Below are 27,776 nucleotides of genomic sequence, written 5' to 3'. Positions count from 1 at the left end.
AAGGGCGTGTTAAGGGTGAGATCGGGGCATTCCTAGCACTTGGACGTTTTTCAGTCATAATGGAATAAAACAAAACCGTCCAGGACTAAAACTAAGACGTTTTGAGCTAGACCTGTTTTTGTAACAAATAAGGCACATAAAGGTTCCCTAAATGACCAGACGACCACTGGAGGGAATCAGGGATGACTTCTCTTTACTCCCGCAGTGGTCACTAACCCCCTTCCACCCTCCAAAAATGTGATTTAAAACATTACTTGCCAGCCTCAGATGTTATACTCAGGTCCATAAGAACGGCATTCAGCAGGTCCCTGGAGTAGTCTAGTGGTGGGTGCAGTGCACTGCAGACAGGTGGACCCAGGCTCCTACCTCCCCCTACCTGTTACACTTGTGGACGAAACTGTGAGCCCTCCAAAACTTACCAGAAACCCACTTTACCCACATTTAATTGTCCCCTTCACCCATAAAGGCAATGGTAGTGGTGTACGGTTGGGGGTGGTGGGTTTTGGGGAGGCTCAGCAGACAAGATAAGGGAGCAGTGGTGAGATGTGTACCTGGGAGCATTTTATGAAATCCACTGCAGTGTCCTACAGGGTGCCCTACTGCTTTCCTGGGATGTCTGAGGGACCAGTCTACTAAAAATGCTGGCTCCTCCTACATCCCAATGGCTCGATATTGTGCGTTTTGCACTTGGACTTTTTTTTCCCCCCCAAAATGGATCAAAAAACAAAATGTCCACATTGCAAAACCTTGTTCAAAATAGTATTTTTGAAAAAAAAAAAAAAAAAAGTAAGACATTTTTCTTTTTTGAAAATGACCTTCTTTCCTATTCAGATTTTGGACGTGAGCATCTGAGGATTTCTGTACTTAAAAGAGAGAGTCAAAGTACTTTACTTGGAGTGGAGAAGTAGCCTAGTGCAGGCTCAGAACCTGGGGAACTGGGTTTGACTCTCACTGCAGCTCCTTGTGACTCTGGGCAAGTCACTTAACCCTCCATTGCCCCAGGTACAAAATAAGTACCTGAATATATGTAAACCGCTTTGAATGTAGTTGCAAAAACCTCAGAAAGGCCATCTATCAAGTCCCATTTCCCTTTCCCCCTTTCCCTTATGACATCACAATATCAGAAGTGAGCCAAGCCATTGTGACATCACTGATGAGGTTGGCTCTTATTGGTGGAATGAGTGGAGGAGTAGCCTAGTGGTTAGTGCAGTGGACTTTGATCCTGGGGAACTGAGTTCAATTCCCACTGCAGCTCTTTGTGACTCTGGGCAAGTCACTTAACCCTCCATTGCCCCAGGTACAAAATAAGTACCTGTATATAATATACAAATCATTTTGATTGTAAGCATAGAAAGGCGGTATATCAAGTCCCATCCCCTTTATTTCAGGGCAATATTTAAAAACTTGAATTTCAATCCCCATACTTCTCATATGTAAACAATGCAGATTACCAAAGTGCAAAACTTTGGTGTTCTGCTTGGAAATACATGCTTTCTGCGCTCTAGCGGAAAGTATCAATATTTGATATTTAAGACTGGTATTCTGAATTGAAGACTGCCACATAGCTAGAATTTTCATTTTAGCCAGGTCAACCTGAAGAGGCCGACAGTCCTCATTATACACACAGCACTACGGTTACGACTTCGCCAGGAAAAGCAGGACATGTACAGCATGTTCTGAGTCATGTCTGAGGCTTTCTTATTATTCTCTTACCTGAGAAAGTTTTAAAGGTATTGTTTCTAAGTGGATGTCACATTCAATCCGTGGCGCATGTCGGGATCTCAGGGGCTCTTTGGAACAATTTCTTTTCAGAAGGGCTGATGTACACACCGGCTCCAAGATGTACTGGTGAGCGTGGCTCTCCATGCTTTTATCCATAGCTTCCTGTTAAGATACAAGGTATTGTATTAAGAAGGCCGCACTTCTGTTCTTCAGGGAAATTCCGTTTGTTTTAAAGATGCCTCACTCAATCAAAGCCTGGCCCACTCCATGTTTTCCAGCATCCCATGCTTCCTTCCTGATTACAGCTAGAGGTTACAGGAAGTAGCTGTCCTATTGGCTTAATCTCCATAGCTTTTCCTAAACATTATTGCTCATACCCTGCTGAGAGCTTTACATGCCCTTCATGACGGACATCTTTACACTTCACCGATGCATTTAGCTCACTTGGAAACTACATGTCAAAAGGGCCTTCTTTTGTTCATCCCCATTACTCTCTTCCACTTACTCATGGGACTGAATTATCCTTTTGAGATTTAAGTCAGCCTTAAAGACTTACCTATTTGAACAGGCCTATCCCGATTACTGTTACCCTATTAAGGACTGAAACTCATGTGGGTGGCAGCCACAGAGATAGACTGACACTTTCAGCATCATTTTATTGCTTTTCTCTCTATCCTGCAGCTATGGACAATGAAGGACCTTTTCATTTTCTCTGTTTTATTTGCTGCTGTGTTGATTTTACCTCCTGTCTCTTTAGGCTTGCTCCCAGGCTCCAGCTGCTTCTCCTGTGCTTAGTGCCGCCTCACCCCAACCCTACTGGAAGTAACACCTGCGTTAGTATTCCACATAATTTGAACCCCTAGTGGCGCACATCTAAGGAGCTCCTAAGTGCGCACCAAACGCGGTCACTACATTCCAGTTTTTACTACAGTTTTCTTTTTTTTCTGATTCTATTACTTCTTTTGCCCGGTCTATGTCCATTCCCTCACCTATTCCAGTTCTATGGACGTTCACAGCCATTTAATTCATTGCCACTTCCTCTAAAGGTCAGATATCTGTATGCTGTTCCTTTGTTACCACCTCAATCCGCATCCTCTTCTTTACCTCCTCTCTCTAATATTTCTCTTGGCTTGGTCAGCCTTCGTTCTCTTCATGGTAGACAATTTCTTATTCGAGACACTGCCCTCTCTCATAAACTCAACATTTTAAGTCTTACAGAAACCTGGCTTTCAGATGCAGATATGGCATTTATAAATCAAGCCTGCACCCCAGGATTCTGGTCCCTCTCCTCGAACCACCAAGGAAGAGAGCTTGCTATTATCTTACGTAGCCATCTGCAAATCAAACTAAATATACTCCTCTGTTGATGCTTCCTTAGAAAACACTCGCTTTCCATCTTTCTCTGTCTCCTTCTCTAGATTTCCTTCTACTCTATCATCCCCCTCCCCCTTTGGCTACTTCACAACAACTCTTACACACTACCATAGCCGACCACTGTTATTCATCTTCTTTCCCTATTATACTTGGTTACTTACAAACCCAACTTTGGGATATTTCTCTCAAAAAAGCTTTAAATACAGTTGCTCCTGCTGCATTTTCTTAAAATTGGATTCTTCATTTTTTTTAATCTTCCTCTTTAAATCAGATTCCATTTCTATTCGGCTACAGTGACTTGAGAGTTCTTGTTTTTTCCCCTCAGCCATCTAGCTCAGTCACTGCAGCGACAGCCATGGGCTAGGGGGCCACAGATCGGAGCTCCTTCCAGAAGATGTGTTGCCACTGGGTGATGGCAACATCCGTCAGCCCTGGCCAAGCGAGATCAGGCTAAGAAGCGGAAATTAGGCCTAGAAATTGAACCCGTGTCTCCCGCATGGCAAAACACAGCACTACCACTTAACCATTAGGTCAGCCCAGACAATGCAATTTCTTCTAGCAGTGGCACACAGACAAACATGAAAACCACAAGGAGGTAAAAGGACATTTTTTTTCCAATTGTACTATCACTTCTGATTCTCCATAGAAATCCTATATAAAACTACTACTACTTATCACTTCTATAGCGCTACAAGGCATACGCAGCGCTGTATACCATACACAAAAAAGATAGTCCCTGCTCAAAGAGCTTACAATCTAAATAAGACAGGTAAACAGACAGAACAATTAAGAGGAAAGGGAATTAAAGAGGTGGGGGTACAGGGCAAGTGAGTACTGGTTAGGAGTTAAAAGCAGTTAAAACTCCCAAACCATTTCTGGATTCAAGAACACTTTCTGATGTAAGGCACTTTTCACTGTACACAACTATTACGCCTGACAGAATTCTACGCAACTGCAGAGCGCAGAATTTAGGCAGAATTCAACATTTCCAAGCAGAATCGCAAAAGGAGTGACCCTCCGCCGCTCAGCTGACCTTCTGCCGCCTGGCCTACCTGTGCATTCCCTGGTGGTCTAATGGCCTCTTCAGGAGCAAGAAAGAACCCCAGTCTTTTCTGCCCCGCTGCCGCTGCTCTCTTGCCAATGCTGTGCTTTTTCAAAATGGCAACCGCGACTTCAAGCAGTAATCTCGTGAGACTACCGCTTGAAGTCTCAGTGGCCATTTGAAAAAGCACGGCACCAGCAAGACAGTAGTGACAGCGGGGCAGGAAACAGTGGGGTTCTTTCCTGCCCCTGAAGAGTACTCCTGCTGCGGCTCCTACTCCTCCTACGTCAAATGAGTGCAGGGGTGTCTAGAGGGAGGGTGCGGCTGTAAAAATAATAATAATAAAAAAAAACATGATGTGGGTGGCTGTTAAAAAAAATGGATGTTGTGGATGGGAGGGGGCTGTAAAAAAAAAAAAAAGGATGCAATGGGTGGGAGCGGGCTGCAAAAAATTGTGTGTGCAGAATTTTTCAGAATTTGCAAACTTTATCCGCACAATTTTAATTTTTTTTTGTGCAGAATTCCGGCAGGAGTACAGTAACTACATTTCTGTGCAGTATGGGAATGGATCCTCAGAAGCTTAGCCGAGATTGGGTGGCAGAGCCGGTGGTGGGAGGGGGGGGGGGGCTGGTTGGGAGGCGGGGATTGTGCTGGGCAGACTTCTACGGTCTGTGCCCTGAAAATGACAGATACAAATCAAGGTAGGGTATATACAAAAAGAAGCACATATGAGTTTACCTTGTTGGGCAGACTGAATGGACCGTGCAGGTCTTTTTCTGCCGTCATCTACTATGTTACTATGTGCCAGACAAATAAAGCCACAAAGATGCAATCTAATTAAATGCAGTATTAATTCCTCATTCGGTGCAAGGAGCTTTTCCCCCATCAGCATAAAGACAGTCTATACAGGATGGCAAAAAATCTAATTACAATGCATACATAAATTTAGATGTGTAATTCTATCTGTATACATATTTCTGTTTTATTTTTAATTCACACTTTATACCTGTAATTCCCCAGGAGCCAAATCTCCCAATAATGTGCAGTCAACATCCCAATAAATACGGAAGTCAGCAATCTCCAGCTGTTTCTTCCGCATTGACTTCTCCACCTTGGGAACGGAGAAAAAACATGGAATTCAGTCCTGTTGCAATACAGAAAAACATTTTGCTGCAGACTTGAAAGTAGACATTTGCTTTATGGTAGTTAGAGCATTTCAGGGAATCATGCATAGCTGCCGCCAAGGTAGAAGGTTCAGCAAGACATTTCTTATATGGTTGTTGCTATCCAATTACATTTTCCATGTATTATTAAAGACGTGTTCAGGACCCAATATAAACAAAAACAAGAGACAGCAAAGAACACAACATGATTCCCCACTACAGAAATCCATAATGGTACTGAACTTACCGGCTCGTTGACCGCATTTTGAACGGACACATTTTTAATGCATACACCAAATGCAAAGGGATGTTTAGGATTTGAGATGCCATCTTCAAACCTCAAATGCACATCTTGAATTCTTAACTACAGGGCAATACAGAAATATAATTTTATTAACTCTAGTACCAGAGCAGACACTGCAGTGAGGCTGAATTATACCAATCCTGTGACAAAGAAGCAATATTTGCAATCCTCATCTGGTGTTACTGAAGCACTTAATTGTCACTCAGTGGCGTAGCAAGGGCGGCTGCCACCCGGGGCAGTTCGTCGTTGCGCGCACGCACCCCCCCCGGTTGCAGCAGCATCATCTCCCCTGGGTGCAGCATGACACCCTCCCCCCTCCGCGCTTCAACCCCCCCCCCCCCCCACCCAGAGTGCATTCTTACCTCTTGGGAGGTGGGAGCAGCCGTGCGGCTGTCGGTTCCGCTGGTTCCCTGCTCCCTCTGCCCCGGAACAGGAACTGTTGCGGGGCAGAGGGAGCAGGGAACCAGCGGAGCCGACACACCCCCCCCCCCAGCGGCATGCACCTAGGGCAGACCGCCCCTTCCGCCCCACCCTTGCTACGCCACTGTTGTCACTGTATAGGAAAATGCCCCTTGCAACTACTTCATGGGTCAGAAAGCTATTTCTATATTATTGCTGTGCAGTAATATCAAGAAAGTAGTTAGGGAAGAAATGAGCTCTAAACTTTCATTCTGAACAGAAAGCAAGTTGGCAGTGAGAACTCCCACAATTAGACACTGAAATGCCAATGGTAGTCCCTCCCCCTCCTCTTTCTTTTCTCTTCTGATACTAGTTCACAGATGGACAGACGTGACCTGCTCATGTGCCATCCTTCCCTAAAGAACACCTAAGACAATCATGATATCAAGTGACTACAAAGTGATGTTGGGTAGGTAGCCTCATATTGTGGTTCTCTGTGACAATCCCCTTGATCTTTTCCATTTTCTACTTTTTTGTTTGGAGTAGTCTATCAATCGAGTAGTTTAATAAGCCGATATAAACACATGGGAGTGAAAGTATGATTAAAGATGGATTACTATCTGAACTGTACTTTGAGAAGGTAATTTTATTAAGGGTTTGCATGTGCAAAACAGTGTTTTATGCTCTTATTTTATTTATTTATTGCATTTATACCCCGCTCTTTCCTGCTCGATAGCAGGTTCAGCGCGGCTTACAAGCTATGGTACAAAGTATCACAGAGATAACCCAGTTATATAGAGTAGGAAAATAGGAAGAGACGTGGGGGAGAGGATTGGAGTATGGGTAGTGCTAGAGGTGTGGATATAAACTACCCAAGGCTTATACACATAAAAGTAGGTACAGAAACATATTTGGGGGGGGAGGGGGAGTAATCCTATGAAGTGGGCTGATCACATGCATAAATGATTAGAATAATGGCACACATGTGTAAATCTGAAAATCTCACAAAAAATTCTATAATACATGCGAAGATACACTGAATGAGGAGAATGTCCAAGCATTCACAAAAAAGTGGAGAAAAAAGGCCTCAGTACAGCCACCCAGCCAATCAGAATTTTAAGGCTTAGGCACGACTCACCATGGTGGGTCTGAAAAAAACTCCACTCTATCAGGGTGCAAAGAACAGCCTTTCAAAACTCAGAGTAACAAAACGCATGTCCACATCCACAGGAAACTAAAATTGTGGACACTGTTTAAACAAATTGGTAACATACAGTGGTGGAAATAAGTATTTGATCCCTTGCTGATTTTGTAAGTTTGCCCACTGACAAAGACATGAGCAGCCCATAATTGAAGGGTAGGTTATTGGTAACAGTGAGAGATAGCACATCACAAATTAAATCCGGAAAATCACATTGTGGAAAGTATATGAATTTATTTGCATTCTGCAGAGGGAAATAAGTATTTAATCCCTCTGGCAAACAAGACCTAATACTTGGTGGCAAAACCCTTGTTGGCAAGCACAGCGGTCAGACGTCTTCTGTAGTTGATGATGAGGTTTGCACACGTCAGGAGGAATTTTGGTCCACTCCTCTTTGCAGATCATCTCTAAATCATTAAGAGTTCTGGGCTGTCGCTTGGCAACTCGCAGCTTCAGCTCCCTCCATAAGTTTTCAATGGGATTAAGGTCTGGTGACTAGCTAGGCCACTCCATGACCCTAATGTGCTTCTTCCTGAGCCACTCCTTTGTTGCCTTGGCTGTATGTTTTGGGTCATTGTCGTGCTGGAAGACCCAGCCACGACCCATTTTTAAGGCCCTGGCGGAGGGAAGGAGGTTGTCACTCAGAATTGTACGGTACATGGCCCCATCCATTCTCCCATTGATGCGGTGAAGTAGTCCTGTGCCCTTAGCAGAGAAACACCCCCAAAACATAACATTTCCACCTCCATGCTTGACAGTGGGGACGGTGTTCTTTGGGTCATAGGCAGCATTTCTCTTCCTCCAAACACGGCGAGTTGAGTTCATGCCAAAGAGCTCAATTTTTGTCTCATCTGACCACAGCACCTTCTCCCAATCACTCTCGGCATCATCCAGGTGTTCACTGGCAAACTTCAGACGGGCCGTCACATGTGCCTTCCGGAGCAGGGGGACCTTGCGGGCACTGCAGGATTGCAATCCGTTATGTCGTAATGTGTTACCAATGGTTTTCGTGGTGACAGTGGTCCCAGCTGCCTTGAGATCATTGACAAGTTCCCCCCTTGTAGTTGTAGGCTGATTTCTAACCTTCCTCATGATCAAGGATACCCCACGAGGTGAGATTTTGCGTGGAGCCCCAGATCTTTGTCGATTGACAGTCATTTTGTACTTCTTCCATTTTCTTACTATGGCACCAACAGTTGTCTCCTTCTCGCCCAGCGTCTTACTGATGGTTTTGTAGCCCATTCCAGCCTTGTGCAGGTGTATGATCTTGTCCCTGACATCCTTAGACAGCTCCTTGCTCTTGGCCATTTTGTAGAGGTTAGAGTCTGACTGATTCACTGAGTCTGTGGACAGGTGTCTTTCATACAGGTGACCATTGCCGACAGCTGTCTGTCATGCAGGTAACGAGTTGATTTGGAGCATCTACCTGGTCTGTAGGGGCCAGATCTCTTACTGGTTGGTGGGGGATCAAATACTTATTTCCCTCTGCAGAATGCAAATAAATTCATATACTTTCCACAATGTGATTTTCCGGATTTAATTTGTGATGTGCTATCTCTCACTGTTACCAATAACCTACCCTTCAATTATGGGCTGCTCATGTCTTTGTCAGTGGGCAAACTTACAAAATCAGCAAGGGATCAAATACTTATTTCCACCACTGTATTTGTAATCTACTTATCTTATGTTGTCTTCGTCTCGATTATAGAGCTATAACAACACAATAAAATGAGTTAAAATCAAAGTCATTATAGACCGGTGAAGAGGCAAGGCGAGCTAAGAGTTGATCTGGCTCTTATGAAATGAGTCGTCACTGAGGTCTATGACTTTTTATTCCAAAAAAGAAAAAAAAACCTCCTTTAATTTTGGTTTTTGGAAGTACAAGACGCTGGGTCACACAAGATTGCTGCCTTTATAAAAACAACATATGCGCCTCTTTGGAATTCAAACATACCCGGTAAGCTCATGCCATTATCTGGGAGTTTATTTTAGATTCCCTACTCTCTTTTTCCCCACAAATTGCCAGTTTGTTTTATGCCAGTTGAACACTTTGTAGGTGTTTTGATCAATCCACTTTTCATACCCTTGTTTGTCATTACTATTAATCGTCTTGATTATTGTAATATTATTTATCTTGGAAGTTCCCATTCAAACCCGAAAAAATCTTCAGTCAGTATAGACTACGGCGATTAAACTCATCTGTCATGCCCATAAATTTGATCATGTTTCTCCTCTCTTTCAAAAACTGCACTGGCTACCAACTGAACAACGTATCATTTCCAAACTGTTTATCCTTACCTTCAATGCGTTTCGGGCTGGTCTTCCAGAGTCTCTCACAAAATTGACCACTCCCTTTTTTCCTATTCATCTCCTCCGTTCTAACGACTATCGCTTAGTCCTTCCTAACCCTAAGGCCGCACAGTTTGAACATACACGTCATTGTGCTTTCTTTTTCCCTGTCCCTTTCCTCTTTGAGCTGAATTGTCTTTTAAAATGTTTAAGGTAGCTTTAAAAACGCACCTTTTTAAGCAAGCTTTTTCTTTACAATGAATTTTGGAGAGGTTTCAGATTTAGTGTCGCCATCCCCTGCCTTGCCTTTTCCCTTTCCTCTTCCCAAATTTTCCTTCCCCCCTTCTGTAGTGCTGCTATAACTGTCTTGGTGTGATTACTCTCTTGCTTTCCTCTCATATTATTGCAGTTCCTTTCTTACTATTTTGTTTTTAATTTGTAAACACCTCAGTTCTGTGAATCAGCTTTGACGGTATATCAAGTTTTAAGAAACTATTAACCTCTGTACCATCCTGCCTAGACATCCAGTTATAAAAATACCAGCCCCATAAAAAGATATGGGGTCAGTGTTCAGCATGAATGGCACTGGTATGACGCTGTAGTCACACACCAGTCTGCAGCTGGTATCAGAAAAGAATAAATATATTGTACATTTTATATCAATATTATAAACTAGGTTCCCATTTTGTGCCTTTTCCTGCTCTTTCCTCACCCCTATTTTCTCTGAAAACAGTTTAGCTAATCCTTTTATATTAAATAAAGGTGAAATGTGAAATAATGTGACCTGCAATGCCCCCCATCAGCACTGGGAACCAAGCCAGAGTCAAGCTCCTGCATATCTTAAAAACGCTTCAAAAATAGACTTCAAGAGCCATTTAATCTTCTGTCCAAAATATTTTACCATGCCTGGTTTGGTTACGCCTTAATCAACAAAAACAAGTTGGGGAACTGCTTACTGATCACAGAGCAGAAACTGGGAATGTTGCTTATACATGTGCTCAGAGGAACGGACATAGCAATAGGCATGTTGGTTTCGTTATGAAACACACTCATCAAAGCAGTAAACAATTTAATAAAGGCTTTTCCATGCCTGCTAAAGAGGTGTCATGCAGCATAAGAACAGTGGCTCTGTCTTCAGTCCCCATATTTGGATCCTGAGAAACCACCCACAGAAATCTGACCTCTAGAGGTAAATACTAGAGTTTAATGTTAAACGTGATTAACGCTGAAATTAATGCATTATTAAACGCAATTAACTAATGGTGCCAACCTGTATCTCCCTCCCACCCTCTGTACATGGTCTGGCATCTCTCCCTTCCCGGCCCCGCAAAGATCTTGCAATTCCCTCCCTCCCCCCACACCTAAAAATCCAGTCTTTGCCCGAGCAGCGCAAGCGACATTCATAGGCTGCCTATGGCCTGCACTACAGCTCTCTCTCTCTCTGAACCATCCCGCTCTTCAGAAAACAGGATGTTGCATCAGAACGGGACAGGACGATTCAAAGATAAAGCCACGGTGCAAGCCACAGGCAGCCAGATGAAGACTGGAAATGATTTTATGTTTAAATCATTTTTATTGAAAGACTTGTACATATAGCAACCGGGGGGGGGGGGGGGGGGGTGGCAGGAAGGGAATTGCGAGAGCGTTGTGAGGCCGGGAAGGAAAGGGAGATCTACCGGACCCTAAATGGAGGAAGGGGGTTAGAGGAAGAAAGGGAAAGACGCATAACAGAGGAAGGAAGGAGACAGGGAGGGAGAGAAGGGAAGAGAGGGAGATTTAATCAGTGGTGTAGCCATGGGAAGGGGCGGCAGCAGCCTTGGGGATCTGGGCCCATTCCTATGGGTTCAGGACCCCTCCAAAGCTGCAGTACTTGTTCAATGGGTGGGGGGTGGCAGCCTTGGGGATCTGGGCCCCCTCCAAAGCTGCAGTACCTGGTTCAGCGGTTGGTGGGGTAGCCTAAGCCCTGACAGCCAAAGAAATCCACTTCCCCCCTTCCTCCACGTACTGCCTCAGAAGCAAGAAAATTGGCAGTATGCCTCTAGCCGCCGACAGTGGCACTCTTCAAATATGCCCAATTTGTGCATGAACTGAGCATGCTCGGGATGTGCTGGCATCAGCAGCTGGAGGTATGCCGCTGACTTCCTGGACCATAAGGCAGTATGTGGAGGAAGGGGACAGCTTTGGCAACAGATTTCTTCAACTGGTGGGGCTTCGGTATCCCCACCAGAAAATGTATGATTTCTAATAGAGGGGGAGGAAGGGAATGTGTGCCCCTCCCCAATGAACAGATGGCTATGGCCCTGCCTTTAATTGTGCAATTAAAATCTTTTATCGAAATGCAGCCCTAGTAAATACCATGAGATTACCACTAGAGGTCATGGCAGCCATTTTGACCTGTGGCCAAGGAGAGGGAGTGAATGGGTTTTGCTCCTGCTTCCAGTACACCAAGGACCCCCAATAAGAGCTGGGGGGGGGGGGGGGGGGATCAGGGGACGGAGGTTGCAGTAATTTTAAAAAGCTGCTCCCACATACATGCGTATGTGTGTGTGTGTGGGGGGGGGGCTTCACATGAGTAAAAAATTGCTGCTCCCACTGGACAGGGAGAGTCATACATGTGCAGACCGGGATCTATTTTAGAAGAGACTCAACAATGGCTAAGCCTCTTATAAAAATACCGTGGCAGTTCTCCACGTCCTAATCTGAACATTTGAACCCCCCCCCCCCCCCCCCCCCGCCTCATCATATCCTTTCTAAAGCTGTTTTTTTTTAATTTTTTTTATAAAGACATGGGGAGCCTTTGAAGGCACAGACATTTACTCCTTAATGGCAAAGTACGCAGCATCATGTCAAAGCACATACTTTTACACAGGTCGGTATTTATAAGAAGGAATTTATTCATATATGTGGTCACATGTGTGCAAAAATAACTTTATAAAATTACTTCAACAAGAAAAGTACAAATGTGTGGCAAATAATTAAACAGATATTTAGTATAACCTACTCAAACAGTCAGGGAATCAGTTTCCATATATGGCCAATCCAATAGATAAAGAAATGTGGAAACTCAATTAAAGTAAGCCACTAGGTAAGTAAACTTTAATATAACAGGAGGAAAAACCTCCTGAAGCTAATTAAATCTTAGCGTCTAAAAGTTCATAACATCGCTGATATCCAAATCTAAATCCGATGTTCAGAAAAAACTTCACTTAGCTTTCAATGGCTGAGACTCTAAAGTTTTTTTCTGAACATCGGATTTAGATTTGGATATCAGCGATGTTATGAACTTTTAGACGCTAAGATTTAATTAGCTTCAGGAGGTTTTTCCTCCTGTTATATTAAAGTTTACTTACCTAGTGGCTTACTTTAATTGAGTTTCCACATTTCTTTATCTATTGAAATAATAAAACAGCACATAGTCACACAAAACTTGTCAAAATAATCAGGCCCAGAAGAAAAAAAACCCTTAGAACTTTCATAGCTTTACACCACTAATCACTGCAGTAAAACAGTAACTTTTACTTTTCAAAATTAGAATATAAAAATTGTGCACAGCGAGCCTTTTATTAAAAACTAAGGGATTCTGACCACACAGACCTAGACACCCTATTAATAAAATATATTTTAACTGACGAAGGTAACTTTGTAAACAATCTCAAGTCCCCAGCACATAAACCTTCTTGCTTACTTCGATATTGTCAACTATCCGAGTGACAATCGAGGCAGTGACAGAATACCAGTAGGATTCACCCTTCTGCTGCTGCTCATTCTGAAACAAACACACATAACTAATTACACACTGCAGCTGCTAAAGGTCAGTTTCTACACTGCAAAATTCTGAGGTTGATAAAATAACGATGTATAGAAACAAGTTCCTCCATTACAGAACAGAACATTTCACAAACCAGTCCAGTCTTTCTTCTGGTATCTTGAGAAGAAAAAAAAAATGACCAGAGTGAACTTTTCCAGATGGTCAAGCAATTGTAAAGCAGACTTGAATTCTGAGCAATTATTGCCATTTCAATCCATGAAAACAATTGTGTATTTTGTATAAAAACTGAAAGTGCATCAAGTGACCTCAACACTGTACAGCTGTATTTTAAATAAATAAATAAAAAGTGTTCTACAAATATAACAAAAATATATAGCCAGGGTTGTGATTTTGGGTGAAGTTAGAGTCATAATAACATAGTAGATAACAGTCCATCCAGTCTGCCCAACAAGATACCATATGTAATGAGTTTATGATGTGATACTTCATATGATCTTGATTTGTCTTTGCCATTTTCAGGGCATAGACCGTAGAAGTCTGCCTGGCACTACCCTTGTTCTAAATTTTGAAGTTGTCAAAGCTCCTGAAAAGTTCCACTCCAGCCCATCCAAATCTATTCAGACACAATCAGGGCAGAGAGTCCCTGACGAGCACTTGGCCGACTGTACTTGGTCCATTTCTTTCTTGCGACCAAGCCTCAAAAAGGTGCCCGAACTGACCAGATGACCACCGGAGGGGATGACCTCCCCTTACTCCCACCAGTGGTCACCAACCCCCTCCCACCCTAAAAAAAAACCTTAAAATTTTTTTGCCAGCCTTTATGCCAGCCTCAAATTTAATACGCAGCTCCATGACAGCAGTATGCAGGTCCCTGGAGCAGTTTTAGTGGGTGCAGAAAGAATAATAATAATTACGAGGGACAAAAGTACCCATATAGGAAGGCACAGAGAATCAGAGAAAAAAAAAACACACAAAAACGCGATGATGCATTCTCCCTGCTCCATGGAAAAACAAAGACTGAAGGACCTGCACTCAAGCATTGGGCAGGAAGGCACCAGCGCATGTGTGGTGGAATGCTGCTAGAAAATTCTACATTAATCTCGCTAGTCAGCATCCGCACCGAGCTCTGACATCACCCAGCTGTGAGAATATAACTGGCCCGCTTGCCCTCAGAGAATACTTCACTGAAAGGGTGGTAAATTCATGGAATGGCCTCTCATAGTAACATAGTAGATGACGGCAGAAAAAGACCTGCACGGTCCATCCAGTCTGCCCAACAAGATAAACTCATATGTGCTACTTTTTGTGTATATCTTACCTTGATTTGTATCTGCCATTTTCAGGGCACAGACCGTAGAAGTCTGCCCAGCACTAGCCCAGCCTTCCAAATACCAGCCCCGCGCCTCCCAATCTCAGCTTAGCTTCTGAGGATCCCTTCCTTCTGAACAGGATTCCTTTATGTTTAACCCATGCATGTTTGAATTCCGTTACCATTGTCATCTCCTCCAAAACATGCATTATAAGTCTGCCCAGCACTATCCCCGCCTCCCAACCACCAGCCCCGCCTCCCACCACCGGCTCTCGACGATGGTGGAGATGAAAACTGTATCTGAATTTAAGAAAGCTTGGGACGAGTACATAGGATCTCTAAGGGAGAGGAAGGGATAGTATATGGCATGGATACACAGACTGGATAGGCCATATAGTCTTTATCTACCTTCGTTTTTTCTCCGTTTCTCTATCAAATGCATTACCATTACCCGTTTTCTTGTGGAACATCTTATCTCAAACTGTTTTTCTTGACTGAAACTCACTTACAGAACTTTGTGCATGAAGTGGGAAAAACCTCTGATGAGCTAAATAAATCATACAAAGCTCAGCAAGACACCATGGGAAAGCAAAGAACTAAATTAAAAAGAGTCCACATTGCATGCCCCCTCCCCCATGTTTCCCCTTTTTAAAGTGGTATTTGGAGAATTTTGTCTCTAGACAATTTTCCTACTCCACTGGACCCTCTCTGCACATGTGGGTTCTATGAGGTTAACTTTTTTTTTTTTTCACTTGAACTTTATTGCAGATTTTAACCTTTTCTGTTTAACTTATATGATTTATGTTAAATTAGATATAAATGTGGCTTTTTGGTATGGGTTTTGGTTCTGAGAATTTTGATTTTTTTTTTATCCAATACCACTCTCTGTCACTCATATATAGGAAATTGGATGATTGCCTGTTCTTCTATGGGGTGTTTTCTTGGATAAACAACAGCTGCTTTGTGCCATATCAAAAGATATAAATGTTTTCCCAAGCACAACTGCTTAATAGAGCATAAGGTGCAAGATTACGGCATAATGTAAGCCACATTGAGTCTGCAAATAGGTGGGAAAATGTGAGATACCAATGCAACAAATAAATAAATAAGATTTACCTTCCATTTTTCTTCCAGCGCTTTTAAGAGAGCTTTCTTATGGTTTCTCTCTAACTGTTCCTCTTTCTCCGCATCAAAATCTGTTTGTTTTTCCGGCACTCCAATTAAGTGAAGTTTAGAGATGGAGATCACCCAAGGATCGACATGTGGCCGATAAAATGGTATCTGTAGAGTTATCTTGCCAATAAAGCCTAGGAACGAGAGCAAAAATTTATTCATTCACTTTTGATACAATACAATCGTATTCTGCTTTGATGCCGATAGTAATAGGTGGAAAATCAGCAAACCAAGACAGTAATGGCCTGTGACCATCTAATTAGAACGGTGGTTCTCAACCATTCTTCTGATGTGACCAGTGCATTTTTTCTAGCGAAAAAGGTGCCAGTACTCAAATGTCAGGCCACCCTTCAGGGGTGGGGTGATCACTAAGGGACCCCACCCCACAACAGACAGGCCCCCTGCAACCAGTCACATAATCTATGACCAGGCAGAATTGGTGTATAGAGCCTGAGCTCTAAAAACTAGGGGACCATAGGTCAATTTTAGCAGACAATGGAAAAGGTGCCGGTACTCAGTACCCCCAAGTACCCCCTCAAAAAAACCCTGGATGTGACACAACTGACAAGATTCATGCATGTGACACACGGAACACTAAAATTTACAGCTGAGGAAATCATGCCTAAATATTTCATTGTTTGACTAAGTTTAGTATGAATCTGCCTACCCCATAACAACACATTACTCCAGGATTTCTCACTTATACAACGAACCACACCCACACTTATTTTCACATTCTGGTGCCACCTCAGTAACATCAACACAAAAGCCCTCTGCTGCCAGATACTGTGAAGCAAACAGAACCTATGGACAGCAGACCTGCAATATTTTAGGTTGGGGCTGGAGGCAGCAGTTATTATTGGGGGTAGTGGGGAAGCAGTAATAGGGACCAATTATGGGAATTTTAAGGACTCGACTCTCAAGGATTACCGGTCTCCCCCAGTTGCAGGCACTGATTTTTATAAAGGAAAAATAGGCCTATTGTCTATACCACATTTTTTGTGACACATCGGTTGAGAAAACACTGAATTAGAAAAAAAAAAAAAAGAAACTGGATGTGGTGATTTTAGTCTGGCGCTTAGTTAAAAGCAGTCCATATTGGAATCCTCAGATACTGATTTAATAAAATCTTCTACGTTAATTGCCACTGTAGCCTTATCACCAGATAAAAACTGGCTGATGAGGCTTTTCTTCCAGAATAAGCATAAAAGCTTTCTTGGATTGAAGGTGCATCTCTTCCCAGATGTGACTAAAGAAACTCAAAAACGGAGACAAAGATTTTTACTTATGCATCCAGGTGTAATTCAGTTAGGTGCTTCTTTCTTCTTAAAGTACCCCTGTAAATGCCTGATTAAATATCAGTCTAATAAGTATGTCTTCTATGATCCTTCTCAGCTCTCCTCCTTCTTGGCTGCAAAAGGTCAGGGGAGCAATTAGTATGAGCTCTATGTGAAGTAAGGGCACTTTGAATTTCCTAATGGAAATCCGGCCTAGTTTAGCTTACTTGAGAAATTTTTTTTCTTTTCTTTTTCCACAATGGTAAATTTTGAATCCTATTAATGAGGACTTTGATTAACTTGCTGTGTAATTTTTTTTTTTTAGTTATTTGATGTTTGTAACTTGCTATAATATTGCTGAACAGTATAGTTATTTTCTTGACAAGTGTTTTAACCTTGTTTTGATATAATTGTAAATGCATAAATAATAAAAAAATAAAAAAAACAGTCCATATTCCTTAAAACCACTGAATTACAGACTTTGCTATCAAAGTCATTATAGATGCCAGAAACTGGATGGAGTATGGATATTGAACTCTTCCATTTCCATTGAAAGAGCTGATCCATATGAAAAAAAGAAGACAAGCTAAATTGATGGGTCAATCATCCTTGGACAGCATGAGGTTTTAAGGCTATTTCCATGGAGACTAAATAAGTATCCGAGGCCTGTATCAAGCTACAAATTATTACAAGCCGAGATTGGATAACAGAGCAGGTAGTGGGAGGCGGGGCTGGTGGTTGGGAGGCGGGGATAGTGCCGGGCAGACTTATACGGTCTGTGCCAGAGCCAATGGTGGGAGGCGGGGATAGTGCTGGGCAGACTTGTACGGTCTGTGCCCTGAAAAAGACAGGTACAAATCAAGGTAAGGTATACACAAAAAAGTGGCACATTTCTTGGGCAGACTGGATGGACCGTGCAGGTCTTTTTCTGCCGTCATCTACTATGTTACTATGTAACGTAATAAAACACATTCAAGGGAATATTCAAAGGTAAATATCTGAATTACAGCCACCAATAACAGGACAGTTCCTTTAGCTGCCGTTATCCGTGAATATTCAGCGTCACTCTGCAGAGGCTATCACTAAATATCCTTATAGGCCACTTCAGAGATATCCAGAAGTGACAGAGCGGTGTTGGGGTGGATTGGGAAGTTATCTGTAGAGTGCAGAAACTGAACCTGCTATCTGGAAAACTATCCGGATAAAGCTAGGATAGCAAAAGAAGTCCTAACTTTATCAGATTAGATATCTGGAGAGCGTCGGAACTGACCGCACTAAGAGGATATTCAGCGCCAACTGCAAGCCAGATACCGGTGTTGCTGGCTGTGACTACGGAAGCTGAATGTCGACCTATTTTGTTTCTCTCTCATATAAACACACACCTGCTTTTACTTCAAAAGGTAACTCAAGTTCCTTCAAAGCATCTTTCTTTAAGGGTAAGTTTTCCAACTCAACAGCACCTGTGAAGGCAAAGATAGTGAATAAAATTAGAAGAACAACAGCACCGAGACAAAGGAAGTATACTTGAAGCAGAGGCAAAATAATTTCTAATATTTTTAAACCAGTACACCATAAATGAGAGGAGAAAAAAAAAGTATCAGTTGAAATGTAAGGCAAAATTGTCTACAGAACATGGTACAAATACTACATGGGATCCAATACTAGTCTAGAATGCTTATACTCCTAATATAGGTAGAGTAGAAACTATATTACTACAAAGTGTAATCTCATTATTCACAGTACAGAAACATTAGACCGTACCTTCTAATTTTCTTTCCTTGAGTCTCTCCCAGATCAGTCCAGGCTCATGGGTTTACACTCTCTTGCAATTAGATCGAAGCTGAGAACCACTGGCTTGAAGACATCACCCTACATAAGGATCAGTGCAGACCATGGCCCTCAAGCATTTATGTAACAAGGCAAACTACCAAACATTTCCCCTCAAAAAAACAAGAGGGCAATGGAATCACTGAAAACTGAGCCCCAATTCAGCCCACAGATACAAACCACCAAGAGGAGTTTAAAAAAAAAAGTTTTATTAAACCTATCAAGCAACTCTTCTGCATCAATTCAGACTCTCACAAACACACACACATTTAACACACATTCATAGGCCTGCAGGACACAAACCCCAAAGGCTGGGTTCTTAGACTAGTCAGGAGGTGCTCAAGGAAGAACATTAGCAGATGAGATCTAATTTCTCCTTCCTTTTCATCCCTCCAGATCAGTCCAGGCGCAAGAGAAGTACCAAAGTAGTAGTTAATAAGAACAGGAACCCAATGAGTCTGCTGAGCCTAAATGTATAGCAAAAATATGTAGGGATGCCCAGGTGGCTGCTTAACAGATGTCGTACAGCAGCAACAGACCATACTCTGCCCAAGACGTTAGCACTCTAGTCAAACGAGCACTCAAACCAAGAGGCATCTCGTACCTTTCAAAAAAACTACACTGACATGATTGCCTCCTTAGTCCACCAGGCTACAAACACCTTAGATGCCACCTCCCTTTCCAAGGCCCACTGAAAAAAACTGGCCTGACTTCCATAACTCTCTAGTCTTCTTCAAATAAGTCCACAAGGCCAGTCGAGCATGCAGCCTACACAGAGCTGCCAAGCTGCTGTAAGCCCCCATATCCCGGAACACCAGCAGGGAGACAGTTTCCCTTTTTCATGTGAATCGATCTTGGCCTTAAAAGAAGACAACGTCAAGATCACCACACTCTTTCGACACCACCAGAAAGATTCTTGGCAAGAAAGAGCCTGCTACTCCGAGATCCTTCTGGCCAAAAAAATTGGTATAAGAAACACTGCTTTAAGCGTTACATCCTTCAAAGATACCTCCAAGATAGGCTTAAATGACACCTTGAAAGGATGAGGTTGAGTTACCAAAGCAGGACCACTGGACGGAAAGGAGGCCAAAGTTGCTTAATGCCCCTCAAAAAACAACTGATATTCAACGTGATGAAAATGTGCAACCCTGAACTGGACCCTTAAAACAAGCAATGGTCGTTACCTGAAACCACAAGAAATTCAAGATCAAACTCTTTCCAGACGATCCTGAAGAAAAGCTAGAATGTCAGTTACATTAAGCTGAAATGGCCTGACAACTAGTCATGATACTAGGTCTCATCTATCCTCCACACGTGCACAAAGGAGGCTGACCTCCTCCTGTACTGCAAGAGATTCAAAATAGTCCAAGTGGAGTATCTTCTCTTCCTCAGCCTTACCCTCTCAAGTGTTAAATGCAGACATGTCCTGAATCAGAATTGAGCCCTGATGCAAGAGTCCTATTGTCTCTTAGAACCTTGAATCTAGAGGATCCGCATACCAAGGTCTTCTTGGCCAATCCAGAGCCACTAAGACCACTAGGCCCAAGACAGTCTCCACCTTCAGAATGACTGCAACATATTTTCCTTCATCAACCACCAAAACATACTGGACTGAACCACATACAGATTCTAGGACTGAGCAGACCACCGGTCTAAGAGTGTCTTCTGCAATGGGTATAAGTGAGCTCTAGCCCACAGAACCAAGTCTAAGGCGGCTACCATCAATCCTGGAACCTGGAAATAATCCCAGGCCTGCATCGCCCCAAGAAGGCTCCAGATCTGCAACCATAATTGCAGACTACTCTCCTCAGTCAGGGGCATTCTCCCCAACTGGGGTCAAATTAAACACCTAAACTACTCCATGTACTGAGATGGGATCAGGTGGCTACTGGCAAAATTGATTACCCAACCCAAGTTCTGCAGGAAATGCACCATCTACACTGTTACAGTCTTTGCTCTCTTGGAAGGACTTTGCCTATACCAGTCAGTCGTCCAAGCAGAGCTGAACAAACCACCATCAACATCACCATTATCTTGGAAAAGATCCTCTGTAAGGTCGCCAATCCAAAAGACAGAGCCTTGAAATGAAAGTATTCTTCCAAGACCACAAAAAGCAAGTATCTCTTGTTATTCCACCTGAATTGGAATATGCATTTATTTATTTGGATTTTGCTCACACCTTTTTCAGTAGTAGCTCAAGGTGAGTTACATTCAGGTACACTTGATCTGTAGATAGGCATCTGTGAAATCTAAGAAATCAGAAATTCCCCTCACTAGATGACAATCATCAAAGACCTCAGGGTCTCCCCCTGAAATCTAGGCACCTGTAAAGGCTTGTTTACCTCCTTGAAATCTAATACTGGACAAAACATTCTTTCCTTCTTGGGAACTTCAAATTAGATGGCGTACCTGGAGACACCCCAGTCTTCTGGCCGTATCCAAACCATGGCCTCCAGACACAGTAACCTGTCTAAAGTTGACCTTATTGCATCCAGATTCTGAGGAGACCAACAGGAAGGAGTCTGAAAAGGTGTTGGAAAGGGGGGGGGGGGGGTGAGCAAACCTAGACCAAGGGAATATGGGCTCATCTCTGATAAAACCAGCTTAACCAACCTTTTATCAGTGTAACTAGAGTATGGGCACCCAAAACCTCATTGGAAAACTTGGGAACTTCATGTGTCCCCAACTGCTGTCTTTTTGGCCTCTTCTTTGACCACCTTGAAAATACTGGCCCCTATTTGAGACTCGGTACTACTCCTTTGGCAACCATTTTCCCTTCCTAGTACTGAGCATGGTGCCCCCCCCCCCCCCACCCAACCAAAGACTTGGCTGTTCTTGACAGATACATGAAGGCAGTATACTGCATAGGGCTGGGCCCGTTACATTCTTTTAACCTGAAAACAAAATCTAGCATTAAAGTCATTGTACTGTGTGTTATTTTAAAACTTCTGTGCTAGAATAGACTAAAATAGGGCAGGGCTTCAAAAAGCTATATCCGTCTTTCAACGTTCAAGATAGATAATCCCATCTTACCTTTAAGAAGCGCTACAGAGAGTTGGTCTGTGTTCAGGTTATTGACATATTTGCCCAGGTAGTTGTTAAGAACCCAAGCTACCAGCCCTTCTAGCATGACTGTATGAGGGGCACGGGCGGCTTGTGCTTTGTTGGTCTACGTTCTTTCACTCCACCATAGTTGGAACTCTATTGCAAGAGAAAACAAAGAGAATTAAAAGCAAAGCAACATTTCCAGCATACAATATAGGAGGAACGCTACATGAATCAGCATTGCGCATACTTTACACAATCTGTTGACCTGTTGTCAGGTGAACTTCAAGTATTTTCTCTTTTTTTTTTTTTGTTTTACTCAAACTTCTTCCATACTTATTCTTCCAGCCCAATCATAACCCACTCCAATGCCACTCAATTTCATTTATCACCAATATGACTTAATTTGCAGCCACAGGAGACTTATCCATGTTTTATGCCCTTTCAACTCTGCCCACGACCCCCACTATCCTAGCCCAACCACTACAGTGACAATCATCTGGCTTAGCAGGATCCTTAGGTCCAAAAGAACTGGCCAAAAATATCCCCTTGGAACAGTAGTGAAGTGAAATGGGGTCCCTGTCAGGATTTTGGAAGATTTAATTCCGACAGCTAAGCTTTTGATCATCATTATTATTCAATAAGTATTACAGATTGTATAGTGGGAGTCAGTATCAAAATCTTCAAGTTGCATGGCTACCTTGAGTTTACAATGAAAATATTGTTTAGAAGTAATGTCAAAGGAGCCTTTTTTGCCAAAGACTAACCACCTTATAATCGAAAGAGAAAAACGCCTAGATTTTGACCCAAATCGGGAGATAGACGTTTATCTCACAAAAACGAATAAATTGGTATAATCGAAAGCCGATTTTGGACGTTTTCAACTGCACTCTGTCGCAGATGCGGACAAAGTTGATGGGGGCGTGTCAGAGGTGTGGCGAAGGTGGAACTGGGGTGTGGTTATCGGCCGAGGAGAGATGTACGCGTTAGGGCGATAATCGAAAAAAAATAAAGGCGTTTTTAGCGAACATTTAGGACACTTTTGTTGGACCCTTTTTTCACACGAACAGGTCCCAAAAAAGTGCTCTAAATGACCAGATGACCATCGGAGGGAATCGGGGATGACCTCCCCTGACTCCCCCAGTGGTCACTAATCCCCTCCCACCACAAAACATGATGTTTCACAACGTTTTATTTTCACCCTCAAATGTCATACCCACCTCCCTGGCAGCAGTATGCAGGTCCCTGGAGCAGTTGTTAGGGGGTGCAGTGGACTTCAGGCAGGTGGACCCAGGCCCATCCCCCCCTACCTGTTACAATTGTACTGCTTAATGCTTAGTCGTCCAACCCCCCCAAACCCACTGTACCCACATGTAGGCGCCCCCCTTCACCCCTTAGGGCTATAGTAATGGTGTAGACTTGTGGGCAGTGAATTTTGAGGGGGATTTGGGGGGCTCAACACACAAGGGAAGGGTGCTATGCACCTGGGAGCTCTTTGACCTTTTTTTTTGTTTTTGTAAAAGTGCCCCCTAGGGTGCCCGGTTGGTGTCCTGGCATGTGAGGGGGACCAGTGCACTACGACTCCTGGCCCCTCCCATGAACAAATGCCTTGGATTTATTCGTTTTTGAGCTGGGCGCTTTCATTTTCCATTATCACTGAAAAACAAAAACGCCCAGCTCACAAATTGTCGAATAAAACATGGACGTCTATTTTTTTCGAAAATACGGTTCGGTCCGCCCCTTCACGGACCCGTTCTCGGAGATAAACGCCCATGGAGATAGACGTTTTCGTTCGATTATGCCCCTCCACAACAGTTACCCTCTGCTTTTTTTTTTCTTTTGTAATATTCTCTCTGGGTTTATGCTGAGATTGGCCATTTAGTACCACTGACAACTTGTAAATCCTCTGGACAACAGGATGAAAATGCACAGTCACTTTTACTGTAGTCTATCGAGAAATGCTACCACATAAGTACATAAGTACATAAGTAGTGCCATACTGGGAAAGACCAAAGGTCCATCTAGCCCAGCATCCTGTCACCGACAGTGGCCAATCCAGGTCAAGGGCACCTGGCACGCTCCCCAAACGTAAAAACATTCCAGACAAGTTATACCTAAAAATGCGGAATTTTTCCAAGTCCATTTAATAGCGGTCTATGGACTTGTCCTTTAGGAATCTATCTAACCCCTTTTTAAACTCCGTCAAGCTAACCGCCCGTACCACGTTCTCCGGCAACGAATTCCAGAGTCTAATTACACGTTGGGTGAAGAAAAATTTTCTCCGATTCGTTTTAAATTTACCACACTGTAGCTTCAACTCATGCCCTCTAGTCCTAGTATTTTTGGATAGCGTGAACAGTCGCTTCACATCCACCCGATCCATTCCACTCATTATTTTATACACTTCTATCATATCTCCCCTCAGCCGTCTCTTCTCCAAGCTGAAAAGCCCTAGCCTTCTCAGCCTCTCTTCATAGGAAAGTCGTCCCATCCCCACTATCATTTTCGTCGCCCTTCGCTGTACCTTTTCCAATTCTACTATATCTTTTTTGAGATACGGAGACCAGTACTGAACACAATACTCCAGGTGCGGTCGCACCATGGAGCGATACAACGGCATTATAACATCCGCACACCTGGACTCCATACCCTTCCTAATAACACCCAACATTCTATTCGCTTTCCTTCCTATTTATATTTATGAACTCTAAGAACAAACAGATACAGAGCTCTGTTTGTCATCTATAATGCATATGTGCCACAGATACCCATCAGCAATAGAGACTTCGTTCAACAACCAGATAGCATCTTTTCTTTTTAACCTGAGAGCTTCTCAAAAGAAAAGCACAATACCGGCTTTAGCTTTAAACGCAATAAAAATGGCCAAGTAACTAAGATCAATGTGCTCATTATACATGGTGTCCAGGAAAAAAAACCCCCAGGACTCCTTAGTTTCAAAATACTCTGCCCTGTTTACTAAGGTATGCTAGCGTTTTTAACTAGCATGCCTATAGCGCAGCTTAGTAAACAGGGCCATAGTATGATTTTTGCAAATACATTAGTATAATGGGGGGAGGGGAGGGTTCTTGGTCAATTTATAATTTGTGTTCAAAGTGTCTGCCTTCATCCTTGACACATTCACAAAAAGTCTTCAACCCCACTGATTAAAAGACGTTTTGCTAAAAGGATTTTAATGGTCACATCCTGAATGATGTCATTTTGAAAACAGGGATCATCCATTTTTTACAGCAGCTTGCAGAAACACCTCTCAATAACAGTAATATATTTGTTTTTAATAATAGTACATTTGGTTTGGGGTTATTTGGAAGAAATGTTGTGGGGTTCCCGTTTTTTTTCCAGACACCATGTACACAGAACACAGAGATAAGAATTGAGATGTCCAGGTCAGGACACGCTCAACTCCAGCAACATTTTAGAAAAGGCTCCATTCCTAAAATACTTGCAGGAAATCACATGTACTTTTGAGGTGCTTGCTTTATTTATTTCAGGTCATTTGTAGGGCTGCAGTTCAATTAAAATTTTTAATTACGAGTAATCATGTGATTAAAACTAAAGGGTCATTCCATGCCAAGTGGTCTAAAATTAAAAAAAAGTTCCCACCATCATGTCTCCAATTTTGTTCAAATTTTATCTGTTGCGCGAGTCAGGTGTTAAACAAAGTTTCCCAAAATTTGAGGTCTCTAACTGCAATAGTTGCAGATCTAGACCCCCCCTTTTCTGAAAGGTTGTCAGTCCATGAGCGCGCGACATTTACCAAAATGCCATTTTTGGGGTCTAATAAAATCCAAACACAAGAATGACTAAAAAATTCAAATCCTGTACAGTTTTTGATGCTAATTCCGATGAAATACATTTTAACATTATGGATGCAAAATCCAGTCAAACAAGTTGACTCAAAGTGTGCATCAAAATTGGTCGCGACTCATCGGAACATATTTGGACCAATATTCAGACTGCAACAACTTCCATGCAAACAAAGATGCGGACTTGAAATTTTGAATAAGCATTATGCTTGTGCTGGACATAATACTGCCAGATTTGCAACTAACCAGCATCTATAACCGCCCTGCAGGATCTCTTCAAAGTTGGCACTGTCAGCGCAAATGGTAAAATGTACCAAAGTTCAAAGCCAATTATTTAAAAAGAGTCTGCCTGAATCAGCTTGTGAACAGTATCATCTGAAGGAGAAAATTGTGCTCTACAACACTGATATGTTTGTGTTAGACTCTCATCCTTCCTGTCCCGTCTGCGCGCAGCCTTGGAGTCATCTTTGACTCCGCTCTCTCCTTCTCTGCTCATATTCAGCAGATTGCCAAAACCTGTCGTTTCTTTCTCTATAATATTAACAAAATTCGCCCTTTCCTCTCCGAGGACGCTACCAAAACCCTTACCCACACCCTTATCACCTCTCGCCTAGACTACTGCAATTTGCTTCTCGCTGGTCTCCTGCTCAACCATCTCTCCCCTTCAATCTGTCCAAAACTCTGCTGCGCGTCTTATATTCTGCCAGAGTCGCTATACTCACGTTAGCCCTCTCCTCAAGTCGCTTCACTGGCTCCCTATCCGCTTCCGCATACGGTTCAAACTTCTCCTTTTGACCTACAAGTGCATCCACTCCGCAGCTCCTCAGTACCTTTCCGCTCTCATCTCTCCCTACACTCCTCCCCGTGAACTCCGTTCGCTGGGTAAATGTCTCCTGTCGTTCCCCTTCTCCCCCACTGCTAACTCCGGGCTCCGTTCCTTTTATCTCGCTGCTCCCTATGCCTGGAATAGACTCTCTGAGCCAGTACGTCAGGCTCAGTCTCTGGTTGTCTTCAAGTCTAGGCTTAAAGCCCACCTCTTTGCTACTGCTTTCGACTCCTAACCATGACTCTCTTACTCAACACCCTCACTTATCACCCCTACCACTGCAATTTCCCCACCCCTAGCTGTCTGTTCGTCTGTCCAATTTAGATTGTAAGTTCTGTTGAGCAGGGACTGTCTTTTCAAGGTAATTTGTACAGCGCTGCGTAAGTCTAGTAGCGCTTTAGAAATGTTTAATAGTAGTAGTAGTAGTACTAGACTGGGTACTTAAACAATACTTTCTTCATAGAGAACAAGTTTTCCTGGACTGGAAAATAAGAATTTACCCAGATGTCTCTAAAACAACACAAAAGAAATGACAAGAGTTTCTTAAACTTCGCCCGAAAGCTTTGCAATTGGGCGCCTTATTTTGGTTGAACTTTCCCTGTAAATGTGTCTTAAAACTTAACTCTGTTAAATACGTTTGTTTATTTTTTTTAATCAAAACAGCTAAACTCTTTACTGGAAGCTAAACTGGCTGAGTCACCTATGCTACATCCAAGGACTATAACAACTTCAACTCCGTAACAAGTGTAATTATTCCTGAGAGCTCTTCTCAGCCGCCTTTTCTTTTTCTTAGTTTAGAAGCTATTATTCTAAGTTTCTAATTTCCTTAAGTATTGTGTAATGCCTCCTGATATTGGACTAAAGATGAGTAATAGATCAATCCTTTGATTATTAATGTAATATCTTTTATTTCCTTTGACAATGTTTTGACTTAAAATCATCTTTTTCTAACTTCAAGATTTATGTTTGAATTAAAATGTAAAATTAATAAATAAAATAATAAAAAAAGAAACATGTTTTAAAAAGTGACAGCTTTGCTCAGTTCCTTAATCCAAGTATGATCCTGTAAAAACCAACTGAAGTGAAATTAATCGGCTGATCTTTAATTTACTGGTGCCAAACAAAAGGCAAAAGTCAAATTTTTAATCAGTTTAGGCAGAGATTCTGAAGGAAGAAAAGCAAAGATCTTCACTGAAGATGGAAATGCTACCTGTACAGTAGTTAGCAAACTA

At 42.6% G+C, this 27,776-nt stretch overlaps 1 protein-coding gene across 3 annotated transcripts in view; it reads right to left on the bottom strand.

The window, feature by feature from the left end:
• Positions 1 to 27,776, bottom strand: part of VPS13D (vacuolar protein sorting 13 homolog D) — a 386,590-nt gene that overhangs the window by 357,224 nt on the left and 1,590 nt on the right. For all 3 annotated transcript variants that reach the window (XM_030185614.1, XM_030185615.1, XM_030185616.1), the window contains exons 3-9: positions 21,883 to 22,050; positions 18,405 to 18,482; positions 15,689 to 15,879; positions 13,180 to 13,260; positions 5,549 to 5,665; positions 5,145 to 5,249; positions 1,714 to 1,884 (exon numbers count right to left, since the gene is read on the bottom strand). In XM_030185614.1, the coding sequence (XP_030041474.1) occupies positions 1,714 to 1,884; positions 5,145 to 5,249; positions 5,549 to 5,665; positions 13,180 to 13,260; positions 15,689 to 15,879; positions 18,405 to 18,482; positions 21,883 to 21,979 (840 nt within the window). In that variant the 5' untranslated portion in view covers positions 21,980 to 22,050. The remainder of the gene's footprint in view (positions 1 to 1,713; positions 1,885 to 5,144; positions 5,250 to 5,548; positions 5,666 to 13,179; positions 13,261 to 15,688; positions 15,880 to 18,404; positions 18,483 to 21,882; positions 22,051 to 27,776) is intronic.

The sequence above is a fragment of the Microcaecilia unicolor genome, chromosome 13, assembly GCF_901765095.1.
Source record: "Microcaecilia unicolor chromosome 13, aMicUni1.1, whole genome shotgun sequence".
In the NCBI taxonomy this organism is placed as follows: Eukaryota; Metazoa; Chordata; class Amphibia; order Gymnophiona; family Siphonopidae; genus Microcaecilia; species Microcaecilia unicolor.
The sequence above is the reverse complement of the archived record's forward strand: the minus strand, read 5'-3'. Positions and strand labels throughout refer to the sequence as shown.